The 19,184-nt window shown below is 39.0% G+C and overlaps 1 protein-coding gene across 1 annotated transcript in view; it reads left to right on the top strand.

Annotated features, from left to right (window-relative positions):
• The first annotated feature begins 421 nt into the window (after nt 1–421).
• net1 (neuroepithelial cell transforming 1) overlaps nt 422–19,184 on the top strand; it is a 35,562-nt gene continuing 16,799 nt past the window's right edge. The window contains exons 1-2 of the mRNA XM_042511361.1: nt 422–650; nt 10,387–10,450. Of these exons, the coding sequence (XP_042367295.1) occupies nt 496–650; nt 10,387–10,450 (219 nt within the window). The 5' untranslated portion in view covers nt 422–495. The remainder of the gene's footprint in view (nt 651–10,386; nt 10,451–19,184) is intronic.

Below are 19,184 nucleotides of genomic sequence, written 5' to 3'. Positions count from 1 at the left end.
GTAAAAATGTCAAATTCTAAGACAAAGGCACAGAATGACACCCAGAAATAATACAATGCATGTTTTTATGCTTTGATGGCTGCGGGATCAAAAGTTTCAGCTTGAATGGGTTTCAATTGTGCATTTTTTGCACTTAACAGTATGAATGTAACAATTTAGTTTCCACTGTGTATTTTAGACTTATTGTAGGAGCTTAGCTGGATGAACACAGTCAAAACTATCGAAAAAATAAAGAATGAAAAGCGTAAAATGCTCCAAACAGTCCCTAGGGGTTAAATAAATGGCGTTATCAGTCACCACCGTCCCTGCAGCACTTTGAACTCTCTGGCCCCGCCCCTTTAGCGTAGTATCCTAGCAACGGCTCCCTCTGTTCTCCTCTCATTGGTCGTCTTTTGGATGTCCGCCATATTCAAAAACAGTCACGAGCCCCCGTGCTATTGTAGTAAGATTTATTGTAATTATTGTGTTTAACCCCTTCAGCAGCACGTAGTGTTTATGACATTTCAAATGGGTGAAAGCGATGAAGTTCAAGCTCCCATTTCAACTTCAGAGAAACCGAAAAGACAACCGAGTTTCAGGAACCTAAAGAGAAAGTTTTCAGCTGAAGAAGAAGACTTACCTCTCGAGAACAGCAACGGCAGACTGAGACGGTGAGTCCATGTTTTCTGTCCTGAACTTAACTCACCAAAGCAGTCACAAAACCCACAAAATACCAGTAAAACCGTCTCTGCCGAGCCAGACTCAGCTTTTAGCCCGGGACAACATCCACAGTTTAGCTAACTGGCTAGCACACTTTAGCCACGGTAGCAGTACGGAATGACGATGCATTAACGTTACTTGGCGGTGAAACGAATAGTTTTAAACTCGGAATCAGCCAAATGAGTTTAAATACTTATTCTAGCAAACTACCAGATCCTCTAAATGTGTTTAACATAGTGTTTTAAACGGAGTTCTGATATTTTCATTGCGTCAAAACGCCACAAGATGGCAGCAAATTGCCATTAATGGCGCCCCTCAGGTACAGAGAAGAGAGGCCTGACCATTGTGGCCTTTTTATTTTTTTTTCCTTTTTATTTGAGGTACTGTAGCTTAATGCTTTGAAACCAGAGCAAATAGGTACGATTTCTTTCGAAAAACATGGAAAAAAGGCAAGCAACTTGGGAAGAACTGACCCCCAAAATAGCACAAAATTAATGAAAAAACGACAACAACAACAACAACAACAAGAATATTAACTGAAAATCAATTTTAAAAAAAGAATATTTTAAAAAAGTACTACAAAAAGAGAAACCCGAAAAGTACCGGGAAAAACTGCTTAAAACTACTAAATTTGTTTAAAAATCATCTTGAAAAGTTCTAAAAAAGCATTACATTTAACTGTCTGATATCTGTGGACACCTTGAATAATATGGATGGAAGGATGGATTACAGAAACCAGAAACCTCATACTGACCTGGCATTATATTGCCAGTTCATTGTTAGGTGAACTCTGTGTATAACTTCAGAGATGATGTTATTGTGCATCCAAGAAACCCAAGCACTGTGCTCTTAAATTTATTGGCCATAAATGTGACCGCTACTTAAAAAGTAAAAGTTCCAGAGCTCATTTGTATCAATACAATGAGATTTATCAAAGTTCTCAGACTAACTTACAATAATAGTAGTGCGTTTTGGGATAATAAACCCCTGCGAGAGTTTATGTTGGCCTCTTTTCAAAGGCTTTCCATGTTGTGTGCCAAAGTGGCCAAGCCCTGCCCTGTGCCCAACTGGCTCTGCAGACAAACATGGAAAAACAGCACCCGATATTTGACCCCCATAACAAGGTTTATGGAAAAAAAGCATGAGGACTGAGTGAGAGAAAATAGAGTTTGATTTCCCAAGTGAGATTGGCATTAAATAGCAGACTGGCAGTGGATTTTTATTTTTTTGTGAGTTGCCAAGCACGTGTAGACTTCAACTAACGGAAATAAACAAGGTTGGTTTGAAGTGAACTCGGCATTGTGAGTTCATTGTCCATGTAAAGCATTATGGTCAAAACAGCACGTTGACTGGGCGGAGCGGAGGTGTTTAAATGTTCTTTGGGTAGAGTTTGTGCCTCATAAAAACAGGAATGTTTCACAAAGAAAATTAACTTCTAGTAACACTTCAGTATATGCAACCTGTTGGGTGATGTGTTTTCTATAGAATCGAGGTGCAGGTGGACATGCGGGTGCAGGTGGGTCGGCGGCGGGTACTTCAGTTTCAAAATCAGCTTTAACAAACAAGGGCAGGGTTAGCCGAGATGTTAATCCACTGACTCATGAGCTGCTCTTCCCTCGACACATAAGAGTGGTAACAGAGAGAAAAAACCTTTGTCCCCTGGCTGACAACAGTGACGAATATCAATCAGGTATTCATGAATAAGTTACACACAGAGACTTCAGCTTTCAGAATGCTCATCTTATGGGAAACATGACATTGGATACCTCCAGTCACTCATTTAATGTTGAAATATGCTTTTCTGACCTGATAATTGGCTGAGATGTCTTCACCTGTGCTGCACACTGCAAACAAAATAGGTCATAAAACCAAACCAAATAGCTTGTGCTATCAGCAAGAGCTCTGATTCTTTTTGGAGAAGTTATATTTGTTGTTGTTCATCCGTCTACAAGTAACTGACACGTCTGAGTGTCAGCAGGGATTTGGTTTCTCTCTCAAAGGAACTTTGAAAGGATTCAGACTGTTGACATACACACTGGCTGTGCCATGATCTTCACCAACAGTTAGGCCAATGTCAGAGCTTGAGTCTGTGTGTGTCCCTTTTTTTAAAAAAAAAAAAAATCAATGTCGCCTCTTTAAATTCTGATGTTTTTGATCTCTTGAACGCAGTGCAGGCGTAACTAGTCGTGAATTCTTTTTTCATCTGCAGCAGTTTGTGGGGTTTGAGTTGCGGGCTGATAATTATCTGTAGATGTAGGCCTCTGTTTCTGTTAAAAGGTGTTAGTATGGATAGATATCAAAGTTGCAATGGTGCTAAAGCGCTGATATAGATTTTTTTTCGTTTTAAGAATCCATCTTACCATTAACCAAACATTGACTTTTGCCTGCCATGTTAATGCATTTATGATGTCATGTCAAGTCAGGGATTTGTGTTATGAATTATCTGAGTTTCTGCATTTTATGCTGACATTTGCATTTTATTTTATTGTTGTTTTATTGCTACCTTGTTTTTATTTGTAACCTTTTTAAGAAAAGCGATATAACTAAAGTTTATTTAAGAGGCTGTTCATGTGAATTTTCCCCGTGGGAAAGTTTTCATTCCGATTATTCTGAAATCACATGAACACAGCGTTAAAAATGGCGCTTGTTTTGTTGACGTCCAACCCAGCAGTGTATCTGGGCCACACTGCTTGTTTCACCTCCGTAAAAGCTCTTGAAAGTTGTCCTACTGGGGCGGTTCCTACAGTGGAGATACGCACCAACGAGCGAGATCCCATAAAACTACCCCGAGTTCCTGCAGTGAAAACGTGCCTATTGACTCCAGTAAAACTGTCACCAAACTCTGGCTCCAATGCAAAATTTCAAACGCAGTTACTGACGTCAAGACCTTTTTACTTCCTTGATTCATGGCAACTCACCAAACTTTGTGAAGGCTTAAAGTTATGCATAATGAAGGGCATGGCCGATTGAAATTACAGGATGTCTGCAAGGTGTCACCTCATTCTATGAGTCAGATCCACCCCTCGCTCCCCCACATCGCCAGCCTCTTGTCCAAATTTGGTCACTTCCTGTTTACAAAAATCCAAGATGGCGACAGCGGAACTGCCTAACTCAAAGCTAAAAAAAAAAACAAAACAACATAAGTCCTTAAATCAATAGTTGCTGTCACAGTGGTCCAGTTTTTTATGCAGCCTATGGGCAACAGCCTACACACTGCATTATAGCGTAACTTTCTAGAATTGTAAAATCTTGTCTTATGGTGTTATAAAATGCTGCGCCATGTTTTGGCATCTGATACGCATCTGTTTCCAGGACTGTCTGGATCATTTTCAATTGTTTTGACAGGACACCAATACGAATGCAACTCCCAGTTTGTTTGGTTTTTCAAACTTGTGATCAGTTGTTAATAAGCTTACGTCCTCACACTCTTTTATCACAAATATCCTCATCTACTCCAACATCGCTCGCTCTACAACTGTTGTTTAGATTAAGCAGTGAGACATTAAGTAGATGAGTAGGTGAGCAGCTATGTTTAATTGCTGCAGGCTCTCGCCACCGTGAGATTCCCTGCATGTCTTTCTACACCACTGTGAGAAATCAGCCTTGGCGGAAAGCCTGATGATATAACAGTTGTCAGATAGTGGGTGTAGCCCCGTCCTGCTCCCTGAGCCAATGCCACAATGACTGTCTGCTCTGCTGAAAGCCATGCCCATTCCTGAGAAGCCTCTGCTTTACTGTCTGCTTCTCTCTCAGCTCCACCGCATCCTGCGTTAGTGTCATCATGAGTCAGTGACGCTTTAATTGGATGTCATTTAATATCTTAACTTTAGCTAGAGTTAGCTTAATGGATGATTTCCACAGAGGTATTGTGTGCTTTAAGGAATGATGGACCAAAGTGTTCCGAAGAGAGTGTGACTTATTTAAATTTCCACTGAACTTTATAATAAAAAAAAGTTGCGGGGAACTTTATATGTTGTCAAAAGTTTCAGTTTTTTATTAAGCATTTACTTAAGGCATTTAAACAAAGTTTTGTGTCAGAGTTTATTATATGCCAAATTCTAAATTTCAACTGAAATTTCAACATAATTTTTATTGTAAATGCATATCGCTTCCAAATATCACTTATCAATCTCATTAACTGCTTATAATTGGTAACAGCCCTGAAAAAAACAATGTTGGCTGACACCTAATCTGTTTATGAGGCTTATGATGACTATGATCATATTCAGAATATGGTGTTTACATGAGAACAGAGAAATCGGGTAACTCATATTTGCACATTTACATATTACATAAACAGGATACCACAATAAAAACAAAACAAAAACAACAATCATAAATTCATGTCCACGTAAATAGACTGAGTGTTTTAGTCATACTTACCAACCCTCTTGATTTTCCCAGGAGACTCAGACATGAGACTGAGACTTGGAACTAGGTCATATGTTTATGAAATAAAATTATTTATTTATTTTTGGTCATACCAGAAATAATGATCATTGCTTTTGACCATATACTTTGCATTTTCTTAGACAAATGAAACTACCACGTTTTTAGACTAGAGCTAGACTGATGAATCAGCCAGGCCAGTATATGAGCTAATTTTTCACAATTTTGAATATTCTAGTTGGTCATTTGATGTTTGAGACTAGGTGTGTGTAATAGCATTGCAAGTGTAAATGACCACTATTAAGCGTCAAAGCCACATGGCGGGGACAGTATAGTTATGTCATAAGGTTTACTTTTATCTATACATCATCAAGTAGTCAGCTGGGTGGGTGAGGACACTCCAACAGGACAAACTGCCCTGGACAGGAGTGTAAAGTTAAATCAGCACTTTGACAGTTAAGTCTGAACAACACCTGTGGTGACCTCTGACCCCTGACTTGCCTCAAGGACACCCAGGGAGCTTCTCATTTTTCTGCTCTCTTTAGCTATTGTTGTTCTACACCACATGCTGTTTATCCCAAACACCTTACAGTAGCATCAGTGCACACATTACAGCATGGGTGGTCCCAACAGGAACTTAACTTAGTTCATTAGAGTGTGTTGGTGCTCTGTTCAACCCACTGAGCTCCACAAAACCTGTCTGCTCAGATTTTCTCCCCTTTTCATTTTATCGTCCCGTCAGCCATACATGTCTGTTTTATTGTGTAAAGATGAGCATTGTTATGACTGGTTGACCGATATGGGCTTTTTCAATAGCCCATGCTGATATTTAGATAGCAGGGCAGCTGATGGTCCAGGTTTTGTTTTGTTTTTGTCTTTTCTGATAAAATACAACAATTTAATAACAAAAACACATGAGATGCAAAGTTGGCAGATTGAATTAACATTTATTTAACACTATTATTGTCTGCATCGTCTCTGTTTGCTTATCCTTAAGCAACACCACAACATTACAGTACTTGAACAACACATGTTAAAGAGGCAAAATTTTAACCTCAGTTTTTTTTCTTAATATCTATATATTTATTTTTTATTTAAAATGAGTGAATTTAATTAGGGCTGGGAAACATTTTGATATTATATCAATATCATGACATGAGATTTTGTCTTAGATTGTGGATGTCATGACATTGTAAGTGTTGTCTTTTACTGGTTTACTGCATGACAGTAAAGTGATGTAATTTTATGAACTCACCAGACTGTTCTAGCAGTTTTATTATTTGCTTTTTTTACCCAATTCATCATTATATCCACCTTAACTGAAGATTAGTTTTTATAAGCAATTTCATTGTGTAAATATTTTGTGAAAGTGTCAAAAGTTTACCCAACAGTATTGTTACTTTATTGATAATGAGGTATTTGGTTAAAAAAAAAAAAGATATTCGATCTATCTATATCACTTGGCGGGGGTTCTGATAGGAGGGTTGGGCTGCCAACTGATTAATTGGCCAATCATTAATCAATACTAGGGTTGGTACCACTAACTTTAAAGAGTCTACATATTTAATAGAGTATCTGAGTAGAGTTTAGAGTTATTCAGCATCATATTTAGTTTTTTAAAATGTTAGCATATCATCTTGCAAAGAGTTCTCTAGACAATGCCTTCAAACTGCAAAGTTTAGGTAAACAGTAATAACAATAATGTATTTTATTTATGACACTCAAGGTCACCTTACAAAAACCAACAGCAATAAAAGAGCATAAAGTCAGATATAAATGTTGCCAAACAAAGTAAACAATATAAAGTGAAAAATAATAAAATACATAAAAGTTTTTAATGAAGCTGCAAATTAATGAGTCATAATGTCCGTATGGATAATGTCTAAATAGAGCACTGCTTCTCATGATTTTTATCAGCATTGTTTTAATCGTAGACATATTGGAGCAATATTCTGTGCATCTCAAAGGCTGTTGCAAAACATAAGTATCATGTTACATCAGTATATGGCTACAACTAACAGCTATTTTCATATTCAATTAACACAATCAGTTTAATACATTATTAATTTATATTGTATTAGTGATAGCCCAAAATGCCAACCACAACTCTCCAAAGTCACTCATGGGGTGGATAATTGATCAGTTGCTGATCAGAGCTGATCTGCTAGGATCAGAGCAGTGGATGAGAAGAGCAGCTGCTGTAAGTGAATGCAAACTTTTAGGTCCAGCAGAATGAACGATTAAGTTTCACTGTTAATGCACCTGACGTTATGTTGCTTCATCTGTGTCCAGGGTATGTGCTGCGCTTTGACAAAGCTCCAAAAACAGAAAATCTCTTTGTGTTGGCAGATGTTTAATCGTATCAGTCCACCACATATAGATGAATGTGTGGGGAAATAACTGAGTAGTTTTGTTTTAATCAGTAAAATCAGATTAATTAACACCTCAGTTTATCTAAAGAAAAGTAGACACGGTGTTCAGAATGCTGGTGTAGAAATCTGCCTTACGTTAAAAGATTTCACATGATTTTCCCAACTGGAACAAATTATTTTCTTTATAAGTTAATCTGACCAGTACGTTGTCAATTTAGTGTGTCTGTAAATGTAACAAAAGAACCCCAGAGTCCAATGCGATCTCTTCAGATGTCTTGTTTGACCTGACCAACAGTATTCAGTTTACATAATATCAAAAGGGATATGCAGTAAATCCTCACATCTGACAGGGTGAAACCAAAGAATGTTTCAATTTTGTTCTCGGAAAGTGTCTTAAAAAATGAATCACTTATTAAGACAGTTGCCAGTTAATATCTGACTAATAAATAAATCAACTTATCATTTCTGCACAAGCCCCTACCTGCTGTCCTGGGGTGTCAGGGCAGAGAGAAAGGGCGCAGCTGTGCTGACTATAGATGGACAGTTGTCTGTGTCACTGGATAAAGGCCAACTGGAGCAACACTAGCAGAGCGACGGTATAACTGGAATGACTCAGCCTTACGAGCAGCACTTGCCGGACACACACGCAGAACAAGTGTTTCTGAGCAGCCCCACATTCTCTGGATGCTGGTGCCTTTTTGGGTCCCTCCTTCTAAGGCAGCCCCATGACATGTGTCTTCAATATTATTGTTCAGACACCATGTAAGAGCATGTGCAAGACTGGATTATGAAAGCTGAACAACGTAGGAGGTTTTGATTCATCCTATAGTCATGTGTGCTGAGTGTGATGCACTATTGTTGCATGATAGTTCCCCTAAACATACTCCAAAATGTCTCAACATTTCATCTTTTGCTTGCTTTTTCATATTAGTTCAATTGGGGCTTCTACATTTATTAGAAATGTAGCTTTTCTTCATATTTTTATACCTCCGTGCAAGTAATAGTCGTGTTTTTTTTTTCCTTGAATGTCCATCACATTCTTGTGAACGTGCTATTTTATGAGAGAATTTCTCCAAATTTGGCGCAAACTCAACAATGAACTTATTAGAATTTGGTGGCCAAAGTTCACTGTGACCACACAAAATGTATTTTTGGCCATGACTAAGGAAGTCATATGCTAATTATGACAAGAATTGAATGATAATTGGATATGATCAAAAAATGAGACAAAGACTCTTTATTATGTATTTGAAATTATGTTACAGAAAAAAAGTTGAAAAAAACCCCAAAAAGTAGCACTTTCTTAAGGTTGCCCCCACCCTCTTTTTTTGAAAAACTTTTATTTTTTTGGTAATTTTGGGCAATTTCTTGTTATGTTGCTGGTTACCCTCTTCCCAAATATCAAGCCATTTTGCTCAAGTTTCAAAGGGTTAAGCAAACAAAATGACAGTTCTGAGACCTTAATCAGATTAAACTTTGAATCCTGAGGAAATTGATTAAAAAATATGGGGGGAAAAAGTGCAATGAATGCAACTTGGTGAGAAATGTTCTACAAATTGTATGAAATAAGTGGATTTAGAATTTATTATTTAAAGCTAGGGAAAATGTAAAGGGGAAAAAAACGATTTAAAGCTCATTATCAAAATTATGTTACAGAACTAATGCAATTCATTAGAATTTTGTTCTGCATCTTTTTTTCTTTTTTTTAGTTCAATTTTCAGATATTTTTCTTGTATGTTTTTTTTGTTGTTGTTTGTTTATGTTTTATTTTCTTGCTAATTTTCTTTCACTCATTGCCCTCTTCCCTTGTTTTTGAAAGAAATCAAGCCAAATTGCTTAGGTTCCAAGGGATGAAAAAATGGTTGAGGCCTTATGCTTTTATCTACAAAAAAACATAAAGATAAATGCTATGTAACAGGATACAGTCTCCTCTTTGCAGTCTGTGTCAAAGTTTATGTAGTTTCATAAGCTGCACAGTTACTTAGCCTTGTACGGCAATCGTGAAATCCAGTTCTCACTTTAAGTATTTTTCCAGCATGAAATAGTGCTTCAATAAAAATCCAAAATGTTGGTATAAGACAGGTCTTAAGCTCTGCTTTGATGTGTTTCTTCCTGCTGAGTAACCATCCAGTCACTGAGCGGGATGTGTTGTGTAATTGCCCTCAGTGTGGCCTTATCAGGCCCAACCTTGTAATACTTAAATAATCACACAGGTTGGTAAGATAAGTTGTTTGACATGAGAGGTATTCACAGCATGCATGGCTGCTTTCGGGGGGGGTGTTCAGTCCGGACAGTCCCACTGTGGAGTCCCAAAAAAGGCAAAGCTGTCCCCAGCCAGAAAATCCCAACAAAAAGACATTTGGGCGATGTCCAAATCTTTGGGCAGGAGGAAGGTGTTAGATAAAGAACGCCTCCTTCAAATCTGACAGGGGTCTTAGGTCTAAGGACAGTCATGCTCCCCTTACTACCCTGACAGGGAGGGACCTTATCTGTCAGTCATGGTTTGAGTTGGAGGACAGCGCTGCGTCTCCACCATGCTAAAGCTGTGGTAGGTTGCGGGAGGTGAATGTTTTCTCAGGACCCTGCTCTTCCATGAGTCACAGTTCCCCTCCTATCACCATCTGAATGCTTTGAGCTCACTAAGTCATCGGCTTTACTCACTCTTTGACCAGGACTTTAGGTCAGAGAGGACTCAGATGTTGGTTTAAATTGATCCAGAGCTTCTTGAATATTTTCATGGTTGCTTCTGAATCATGCTTGTTCACAGCAGTGGGTTTATAGGGATTACCTTCTGTAATAACACTCAGGACAAGGTTGCACGCTCAGCAGCACGTCATGCACAACAGGCCCTGTAGATGTTGGTTTTTGCGGCGGAGGATGCATTGTATTTCTGTTCTAATTGTGGCCCTAATCTCTTGTTGTTCAGGTCACTGCGAAGAGGAAGCTCCTTTACCTTCCTCACCCCAGGACCACAATGGGACTTCAGTCTGGTGAGTACAGGCCTCACGTTTTCAAGTTGGCTGATCACATTAGGCAACATGCAAGACACAAACATGTCGAGTTCATTACTAATCGTAATAACCTACACCAGAGTGCTGACCGTCAGCACCACCTGAAAGAAGGAAAGAAAATGTGCAAGGTGGTCCACAGCCAAGACACACAGCAAGACAATTACATACCGTCTTTATTTACTTTATATAAGGTTTACAGTACTTGCATGAGGTATGCATTTTTCATATATACATTCACTGTCTGCACATTTCTTCAAGCTGGCTTTTGGCTGACTTCTGTCCTGTCGTGCAAATTGGGAGTGAACTTGAGCACCGCTTCCCGTCATAACAATGTGTTTTGGCTTTAAATCTCGCCTCAGAGTTTTCAACAAAGTCTCGGAAACGGTAGCCCTGCTCATTGTCACAGCGATAGAAGGCAGCTCCTTGTTGGCCCTCAGCCACCATAATCCCAATAAACAATCCAGACCAGAGGACTAATGTCTTATTTACTTCTTTACACAGTGAGCATGTTATGCATTATGCTGAAAACAAAAATTTGTCATAATGTCAATGCCAGGGCAAAATGTGTGCAAAAAGAGTATCTTTTTTGATATATCATTGGCTGTGTTTGTTGTTGTTTTTTAGGATTGTGAGAGTGGGGTGAGACAGTTTCAAGGAAGCATGATTGAAAAGCCCTTTTTACACAGAGATGGTGCTATAGGGACATCATAAAGTCCCTTCTTTACACCTCCTTTGCATTTTTTACACGCCTCCCTTGGTGGTTAGGGATAGGGACTGTTTGCTATTTTTAAGGGGAAGGGGGTTGCTGCAAAACGGGTAAGGCATAAACTTAAAAAAAAATTAATCACTGAAAAGTGACCTGTGTTTTTAATTTTGGCTCAGGAGAGAGATAATTAATGATTATTCAGTTTTTTTGTTTAAAAAAAAGTCACACTCCACACCTTTATCTTATAAACAGCTGATGGAAGCAGCAGTAGACCAACAACTAGGCCATTTGGCGGAGTTCATCGAAGTCTGGTGGTTTTTTTTTATATAACAACTTCAAAGCCTCGTCTGTAAGGGCTGTTTTATGGCAAGGTAAAGTGGTGAAAATATTCTAAAAAAAAGCATAAACTTAAATGGATATTGACTTTGTATTGGCCTCCCACGTTATTGTCCTTTAGCTATGTGATCCAAATACTGAAGGTCTTGATTCAAATATTATTTTCACATTAGCTGCAACGTGAGGGTGCAGTGAAGAAAAAGCTGATTTTAAGTTGCTGTGTTCTAATTGTTACTTATCCATTAAAATCCTTTGAACTGGTTTTTGACATCTCTAGTTATAAAAAAGAAATAAGACTGAAAATCAAGTTTTCAGGGTCATTAATGTGTTGGTAAACATGCTGATGTTTGGGGCTGCACAAACAAGGTAAACAAGACTGTTACATTTGTTCAAGTATGCATATGTTTACATGTAAATGCAACAGTATGTAACTGTGTGGCTGACATATTATCTTATAACTACAGGTGAGGGTACTTTGAATGCATGCCTTTGTGCAGGGTGTGCACGGGTGTGCTGATAACGTGTATTAGTGTATGATGGGTACAAAAAAGGAAAAAAAACAATTAAACAAGAACAAAAGGAGAAAAAAAACAGAAATGAAAATAACATCTTTGACATTACACAGTCACGTTATCCAGCCTGATAACATGTGGCTGTGCATGCTTAAGGAAAAAGTCAAAAATAGTCATTGCCCCAACAGAAAGGTTATATAACGCTGGTGGTTGGCACAAGAAGCATCTGTAGCAGTATGGGAGATTTACCGAGTTCTTGGCATACGTTTTGTGACATTTCAAGTTATTGTGATATATATACTGCATTCTGTGAGTGCAGCTCTAGTTTGAGAGTTATAGTTTTGTGTAGAGGAGTATCCATCCAAACACTTGGCCTTGTTTCACTCAGGGATGCTTAAGATCTGTGCCCGGTGGCATAAACTACCCAAAGTTGTAAACTTAAGTTTGTCCCTCATGCAAAATATTTTTGTAAAATGTTGGGTTTATTTTGGAGCGTTGCATATTATCTCCTAGACTATTTACAGCAAGGCTTTCATGGTTGTAACTGTCATAATGTCTTCATTATATCATCATCTTTCAATGCTACTTAATAGCAGTATTATCAGTGTTCTCAAGTGTCTCCAAAATGGACATCAGAGAGAACACAACAAGTAAAGGAAAGTCAAACTGCACAGAAGATGTTGTTGTCCTTGAAGAATATAGAAAACACAAGCACATAATCTTAAAGAAATTTAACCCAAACATACGGAAAAGCAGATTTGTCAATAAGGAACGGACAAAGTCAGTGCAAGAAATATTGCTGTGATACAATCCATATGAGGTAATGAAGAGAATGTGATAGCACAAACTGGATAGTTTCAGTAAAACAATACCGTTACTGTTAATATATGAGACAGAGCTATGGTAACATTTGGCTAGCTAGCTACAAAGCTGCTGGTTCAGACTCTACTGAGCCAAACATGATGCCGAATTTAGCAGACGACCTCTGTAACATACGTAATATAATGCAGTAGTTTGGTGTCCAAGGTCCAGTTAAATTTTGTAGAGATTTTGAAGATAGACATTGAATGCTCTAACAATCAGTGCATTGCTCATAGTGTCTGTTTTCTCTGTCCCGAAAAATGTGTCTTGGTATCTCCTCCTTCTCCTCAATCACCAAAAATGTAGCCATTTCTTATGTTCCACGAATTATTTACCTTTAAAGAGACTGGTATGGGTCCCTTAAACTTTCTGAAATGGTTACTGAGGACCTTCTAGCAATGTCATGGAAATACTTTAGTATCTATAGGCAAACACTTGCCTATAGATACTAAGGGAAATCATTATGGTGATTTTACGCAACCCATGTTTTTCTCAGTCATGTTTAGATGAAAATTTAAAGGCATCCTTAGCCTAAGTGGTTTATTTCAATCAGGCACTGGAGCCTCTGTACTTAACCCTCACAGCAATCACCCACCTTAATCCTGGTACCTTAGTTTCAGAGTGCCATCAGTGCAGTGAAATCTATAAACTTGGGTCTACATTCCAGGCCAGCTTTTCCCTTTGGCAGCTCCCAGCACTGAGTGTATATCTCCATGTAATACCTCACTGAGGGACTGTGATGACTGTTCTTTTGTGGCTCCCTCGTGGCTGAACAAGGCCTGTTCATGCAGCCAGAGACCAAATGCTGGATAAAGGAAATCCAGCCTGCTCCAATTTCTTATCCCCCACCTATCAAAGGAACATAATGGCCTACAAACCGCCGCTGCCTCTAACAGACTGGCCTGCTCGTGGTTTACAGTCGGCCTTTAAATGAGACGAGCTGATTAGAACCAGAAAAGAATGAGCAGATTAGACGGCGAGCAGCATGACGAGAGCGGAGGCATTCCAGGGTTTACAGCTGCCCAAAACGCAATCCATCGCTCATCTGAAGGCCGAGGACAAGGAATAAAAGCAGGTTTAGAAAGAGAGAGAAGGCCAACAGCTCTTTATCTCATGCCAGCCTGCTGCCTTTGATTCGCAAACACGGCACGCTTAGCTCATCCACCGAAGTCATGTGGACCTTGTTAGCTCGCTCTTTCACTTCACTCCCCCCGTCATTTATAAATCTACCAAACAGCGAGCAATAAAAGAATCCTGGAGGTGTCTTAGTCTTGGTGCCCTTCTTATCGCAACCCTGCCACTTTAAGCTTCAAGGTTTTGCCAAGGTTTTGAATCAAGTTTAGCCAAGTCTTTGTGCTTTGAAGTGTTTTTTTTTTGTACTCCCTGGCTGGGGGAGAGATAGGTGTAGAGTGCATTGGCCCTCAGGCAAATCTTGGAATCAGGCGAGCATTCCCTGGGTGCTTGGTGCATTTTCTCAGACTACATCAGGTACAAGGCCTTGAGGGGCTTTCTGTCACGCCAAGAATGTGAGTCAAATTTCCAATTCAGTGCCAAGATCAAACCAGACTGGCGTTTGGTGGAATGTGAAGGTAATTAACAGCATAGTCAGATTCAGAGCTTTCTGTCTCATCAGGCAGCAAGTTCAGGCGGCCAGAGATGTCAGCCTCAAGAGTGGCCTGTCTGATAAGAAGCATTCCAGACCAGCTTTAATCAGACGATGTGATTTAATGTGTCTGTCAGCTGCGGAGTCGCGTCAAGCTTTTTCATGCAAACATTGATAATTATTGCGGGAAGGCCTTGCCCATATCAACAGCAATTTATATTCAAACTAAGACCAACTTCTTTAACCGCCGACTGTCTGAAGATTCCTCAGCATTCCACAGAGACTGGGATTTATATTAGTGAACCTTTGATAACACATAAATGCATCCAGTGTGCTGCTCCCCAGTTAACACTCATTCATGTCAATGAGAGGACCCGGTACAGCTGTATCAACCCTCTGCAGATACATCACACTCTGATGCTGCATTGCAGCTGTTCAGAGCCCTGGATTCATGCCTCTTAATAGTTGATAACATGTGTTGAGGAAAATGAAAACTTTGCCTGTTTTTATGAGCTCTCTGTGATGTTTTACAGTCTTGACAGAGGGTCATAAATGTATGTTGTAATGCTGCAGTCAGTGACCATATCTGATCACTTTTATCTCATGGAGACAAAATCCACGTGTTTCGAACCTGCACTTTGCACCCACGTAAAGGCATTATGTATAACGTCTCACCTGCAGACCTCCACTTTCCCTTGCCACCTTGTTTAAAGAAGAGAGTAGTAGTAGAGCAGAGTAGGAAGTAATTAATCGATTAATTAGTTGTTCAATGCACAGATCAGTCAATGCTGTCCAAATCTTTGTCTTTCCAGCCTTTTGTGGGCTTTTTTTGGGATAGTTACTGCCATAAATGCCTAATTTCACTGAGGCTTTCTAAAAAATTGCTGAACATGTTGCAATGTTTATGCATTTTTTTGCAATTGAATTGTGGATGTAAGTAAAAATGGCCAAAATGATGTTGGGTTTTTTTTTTCGTATTTATTTATTTATTTATTTTGTATTTATTGGCAGCTAGAAGATTTACAATAACTTTACTTCGAGCCTGTTTCGGAGATAATAAATCACAACAAAATTAAGTGCTTAAAGGTAATAAATAAAAGTTGATTAATAAAATAAACAAATGAATTAATAAATAATAATAAGAAGAAGAAGAAGAAAAGGCTGAAATGGAAGGGGATAGAGTTTTTTTTTTTTTAATATTTCATTCAAAATCTAAGATGCATTGTTTGATTTTTATACCACACCAAGTTAACTTACCGTGGTAATTAGTCTTGTCTGTTGTCCACGTGTTTCAGCTATTCTTCATGTGTGTTTTTCAGCAGAAAAGTACTTCTCAATTGTGCAGTATTGTGTTCTACTACAACATTGCACATGGTGCAATGGTGCAGTTTACGCCATCCTTCGTGCAGAACAAGGGATCAGGGAATTGCCTTGCATAGTGTTTAGCGGTAAATTCTGCTGGGGAATGTGAGACGTTTGTGGCGTACTTGTCTTTATTTTTGCAACCAGAAACAGTTCAGGTTGGTAACATTGTCTGGGAAACTGTTATGACTGGTGAAACTTACAGGAAACTATAATAGTTGCTGTAAAATCTGAGTAAAAGTTGTGGACTTGGAATTGAAATGTCACAAAATTCACTGTGATCGGTTTTTACGTTGATTGAATTTACATTGAAGACACATTGGGAGCATTCACACCTGTGCTTAAAGCTGCCCAGTTGCGGTGCGATCTCTTAGGAAATATGTTGATACCAGGTGTAAACAGGACCACCATATGAATGTCAGTCTGAACACTGTTCTATGTGTTGTAGTTGTAGATGTCTGGATGCATGTATACTCTGTTACCAGACCAGTATACATGGCGTGGCGTTACTGTCATTTACATGTGACTGAGGTGGGATAGAACAGTAAACGTGTTTGATGTGAATTTGTATTTGATTTGAAGACGCAAATGACTCTCTTTGTTTTAGTGTTTATTTTTATCTCTTTTTTTCTTCCACCTTCCATTTCTGTACAGTAAATACTTATCTTCCTTTCCACCATACTGTAACTGCATTAAACATTTCTTGGCTGGTTGGCCTCCTGTTTCATCCAGACCTGGGTCAGAGTGAGCAGCTCGTCAGGTCAAAGGATGGATTTTTCTTTGAACACTTAGCCCATGATGTCATGGTAATATGAAACTGCAATATTGTTTGAATGTGGCAGACAGAAGAACGCGCCTCCATCATCAGGCTGGTATCTAAAGACAGAAAGCCAAAACCTCTCATTGTCTGTCTGAGAGTGTTAAAACTTGTTTGTAGTGTTTGTGGCTGCTGTGTTTATGTTGTCTGTGTATATCACCGTTCTTTTTATTTAACATACAAATCTGTCAGTCTCTCCTCAGATGAGTAACAACAGTTTCTATGCCCTCAGTGTGTGTGTGTGTGTGTGTGTGTGTGTGTGTGTGTGTGTGTGTGTGTGTGTGTGTAATGAGCACAGAGGGGGGTGTGTTTGTTGAGTCAGGGTATTTACGTTGAGCCCAGCCCACCTTTTCAACAAGTCCCAGCTTGGAGTGTGTTATTCTATCAGTGAGCTGCTGACGGAGGCATTTCCAAAGGTGGCAGGAAGAGGACGGCCAATTTTCTTCTCCTTTTCCTTCTGCCGTGTCTGTTTTTGCACAGAGATTACTCCTGTGTCATTTTTATCTCATGTGTAAGAGCTGAGCTTAAAGCAATATTTAACTTAGAAGGAGCGTTCACAATTAGCACGCACACCTCCTGGACAATGGGCTGCAGACTTCAGCTGACCTGCTGGTCTTCACCCAATACCTCTGTTCAGGCTTTTCTTAAGATTCAGTCGATGTTTTCATAACCTAGTCTGAATGTTATTCTCCTCACAGTTACAAATCCTACACAAATTATGTCTAATCAGAAATGTGAAATATGTATGTTCTGCAAAGAGCTGGTAGAGAACAACAAGCTCACCTATAAGAGGCTGTGCTGACCTTCACAGGCTGGACAGGCTGGATTTATATTTCATGGTGTATTAGTGGTTGTAGGTTATCTACCACATGAGCAAAAGCCAATGCCACAGCCCTTTTTTGACATTTTATTTGGTTATGTAGCACCAATTTCAAACATTTATGTTTTTTTCTACTGCATAGATAGCCCAGTTTTAGAAAAGGACTGTATTTCCAGCAGTGAAATACTTTATTGCCACTGTGGCTAGTGGATTCCAAAATCTACCAGCCACTCAGTAGATTACTTTGTTATTTATTTATTTTTTTTGGCAGGTGAGTGAAGCAAATCTAGCAGCCATTTGCATATTTAGCCGTCTTCTCTGAAATACAGAGGGTTAACGGAAACCCATTAACCCTCAAATTGCACCATTTGAAATTGCTAATATAAAATACGCCTGACAGAAACATGTCAATTTCGAAAAAAAATATCGTAAAAAACACACACACACATATATATATATACACACACACACATTAGGGTTACATATTGCAAACACTTTCCTTAATCAATTTTTGGGAAATTTAATGATTGAACAATAAATCAATTAATCGTTATCTGAAATAGAAAACATAGAGACTTTCTTATTTTGTTTATGTCAAAGAATACAAAGTGGGTTTTTTTCCTAAATCAAAGCTCACAGCAACATATTTCATATACTTTGACTGCATGGCATTACCTAACGGTTAATCAATTAAATTTCACATGTTCAAGTGAAATTCTCAACGACTGATTTATCGATTGTTGATTGATTATAAGACAACAAAGACACCTCCAGGGTTATTTTATTGCTCGCTGTTTGGTAGATTTATAAGTGATCGACAGATCAATTATTCACCCTGCAAGTTGCAAACTGCTGCTGAGGTAAAATATAACTGTGCTGCGTTCATGTATCTGCAAAAACTTCAGAGTTTAGAGAGGGGACACAGAACGATACAAAGAAAAGCACACATTTAAAAAAAAAAAAAAAAAAAAGAAAGTTTGCTGTCGTCATTGTCGCCCTATCCCCATCATTTCACTATTTTGTATTCCTAGTTGTATTCGGAGTGTTATCATTTAAAAAGTGCCAATAACTGATCCCTGCTATATAATATCTAGCTATAAAACCATCAGTGAAAGCTCTCTGCTGAGCTCAATTGGGACACTGAATGAAAGTTTGCTGTGAGGTGAATTTCACAATCTTTTGTTATTGGTAGCTCGGTCGACAGCCTCCTATTGAGATGCAACCAGCTTTGAACAAACCATGTAATTCACTGCTATCTTAAGGCCAACAGTTACAACACCACCTGAAATGCATGCGGGGGGGTCTTTAAAGCAGAAATTGTCAAGCTTATAGGTCCTCAGGTTTTACGGATGTGGGAAAACAAACACACACACACACAGAGGAAATGCCCCTCTCTAACACAAACACACACACAGCTCAGTCATTCATCGGCAGCCACCCCTGACCATTATGTGTCCATTTTGGCCCTCCTCACCTCGCTGGTCAATCAGGTCTTGACGTCCTGTGTGTCCAGCCAGAAGCAGTCTGGCCTCCATGGTTAATGGACCGCAGTGACAGAGCCCCAGGGGTCCCAGAGGCCATCACTGCTTCTCAGGGCTCCTCAGTCTCAACAGGCCAGACTGCTGTTCTCACCTGTTAACTAAACTGACTGACTGACACTCTACATGCAGGTGTTAAAGTGTCCTATTGCTTAATT

This window comes from Plectropomus leopardus, chromosome 22 (genome assembly GCF_008729295.1).
Source record: "Plectropomus leopardus isolate mb chromosome 22, YSFRI_Pleo_2.0, whole genome shotgun sequence".
NCBI lineage: Eukaryota > Metazoa > Chordata > Actinopteri > Perciformes > Serranidae > Plectropomus > Plectropomus leopardus.
This window is presented reverse-complemented; position numbering and strand designations above follow the sequence as displayed.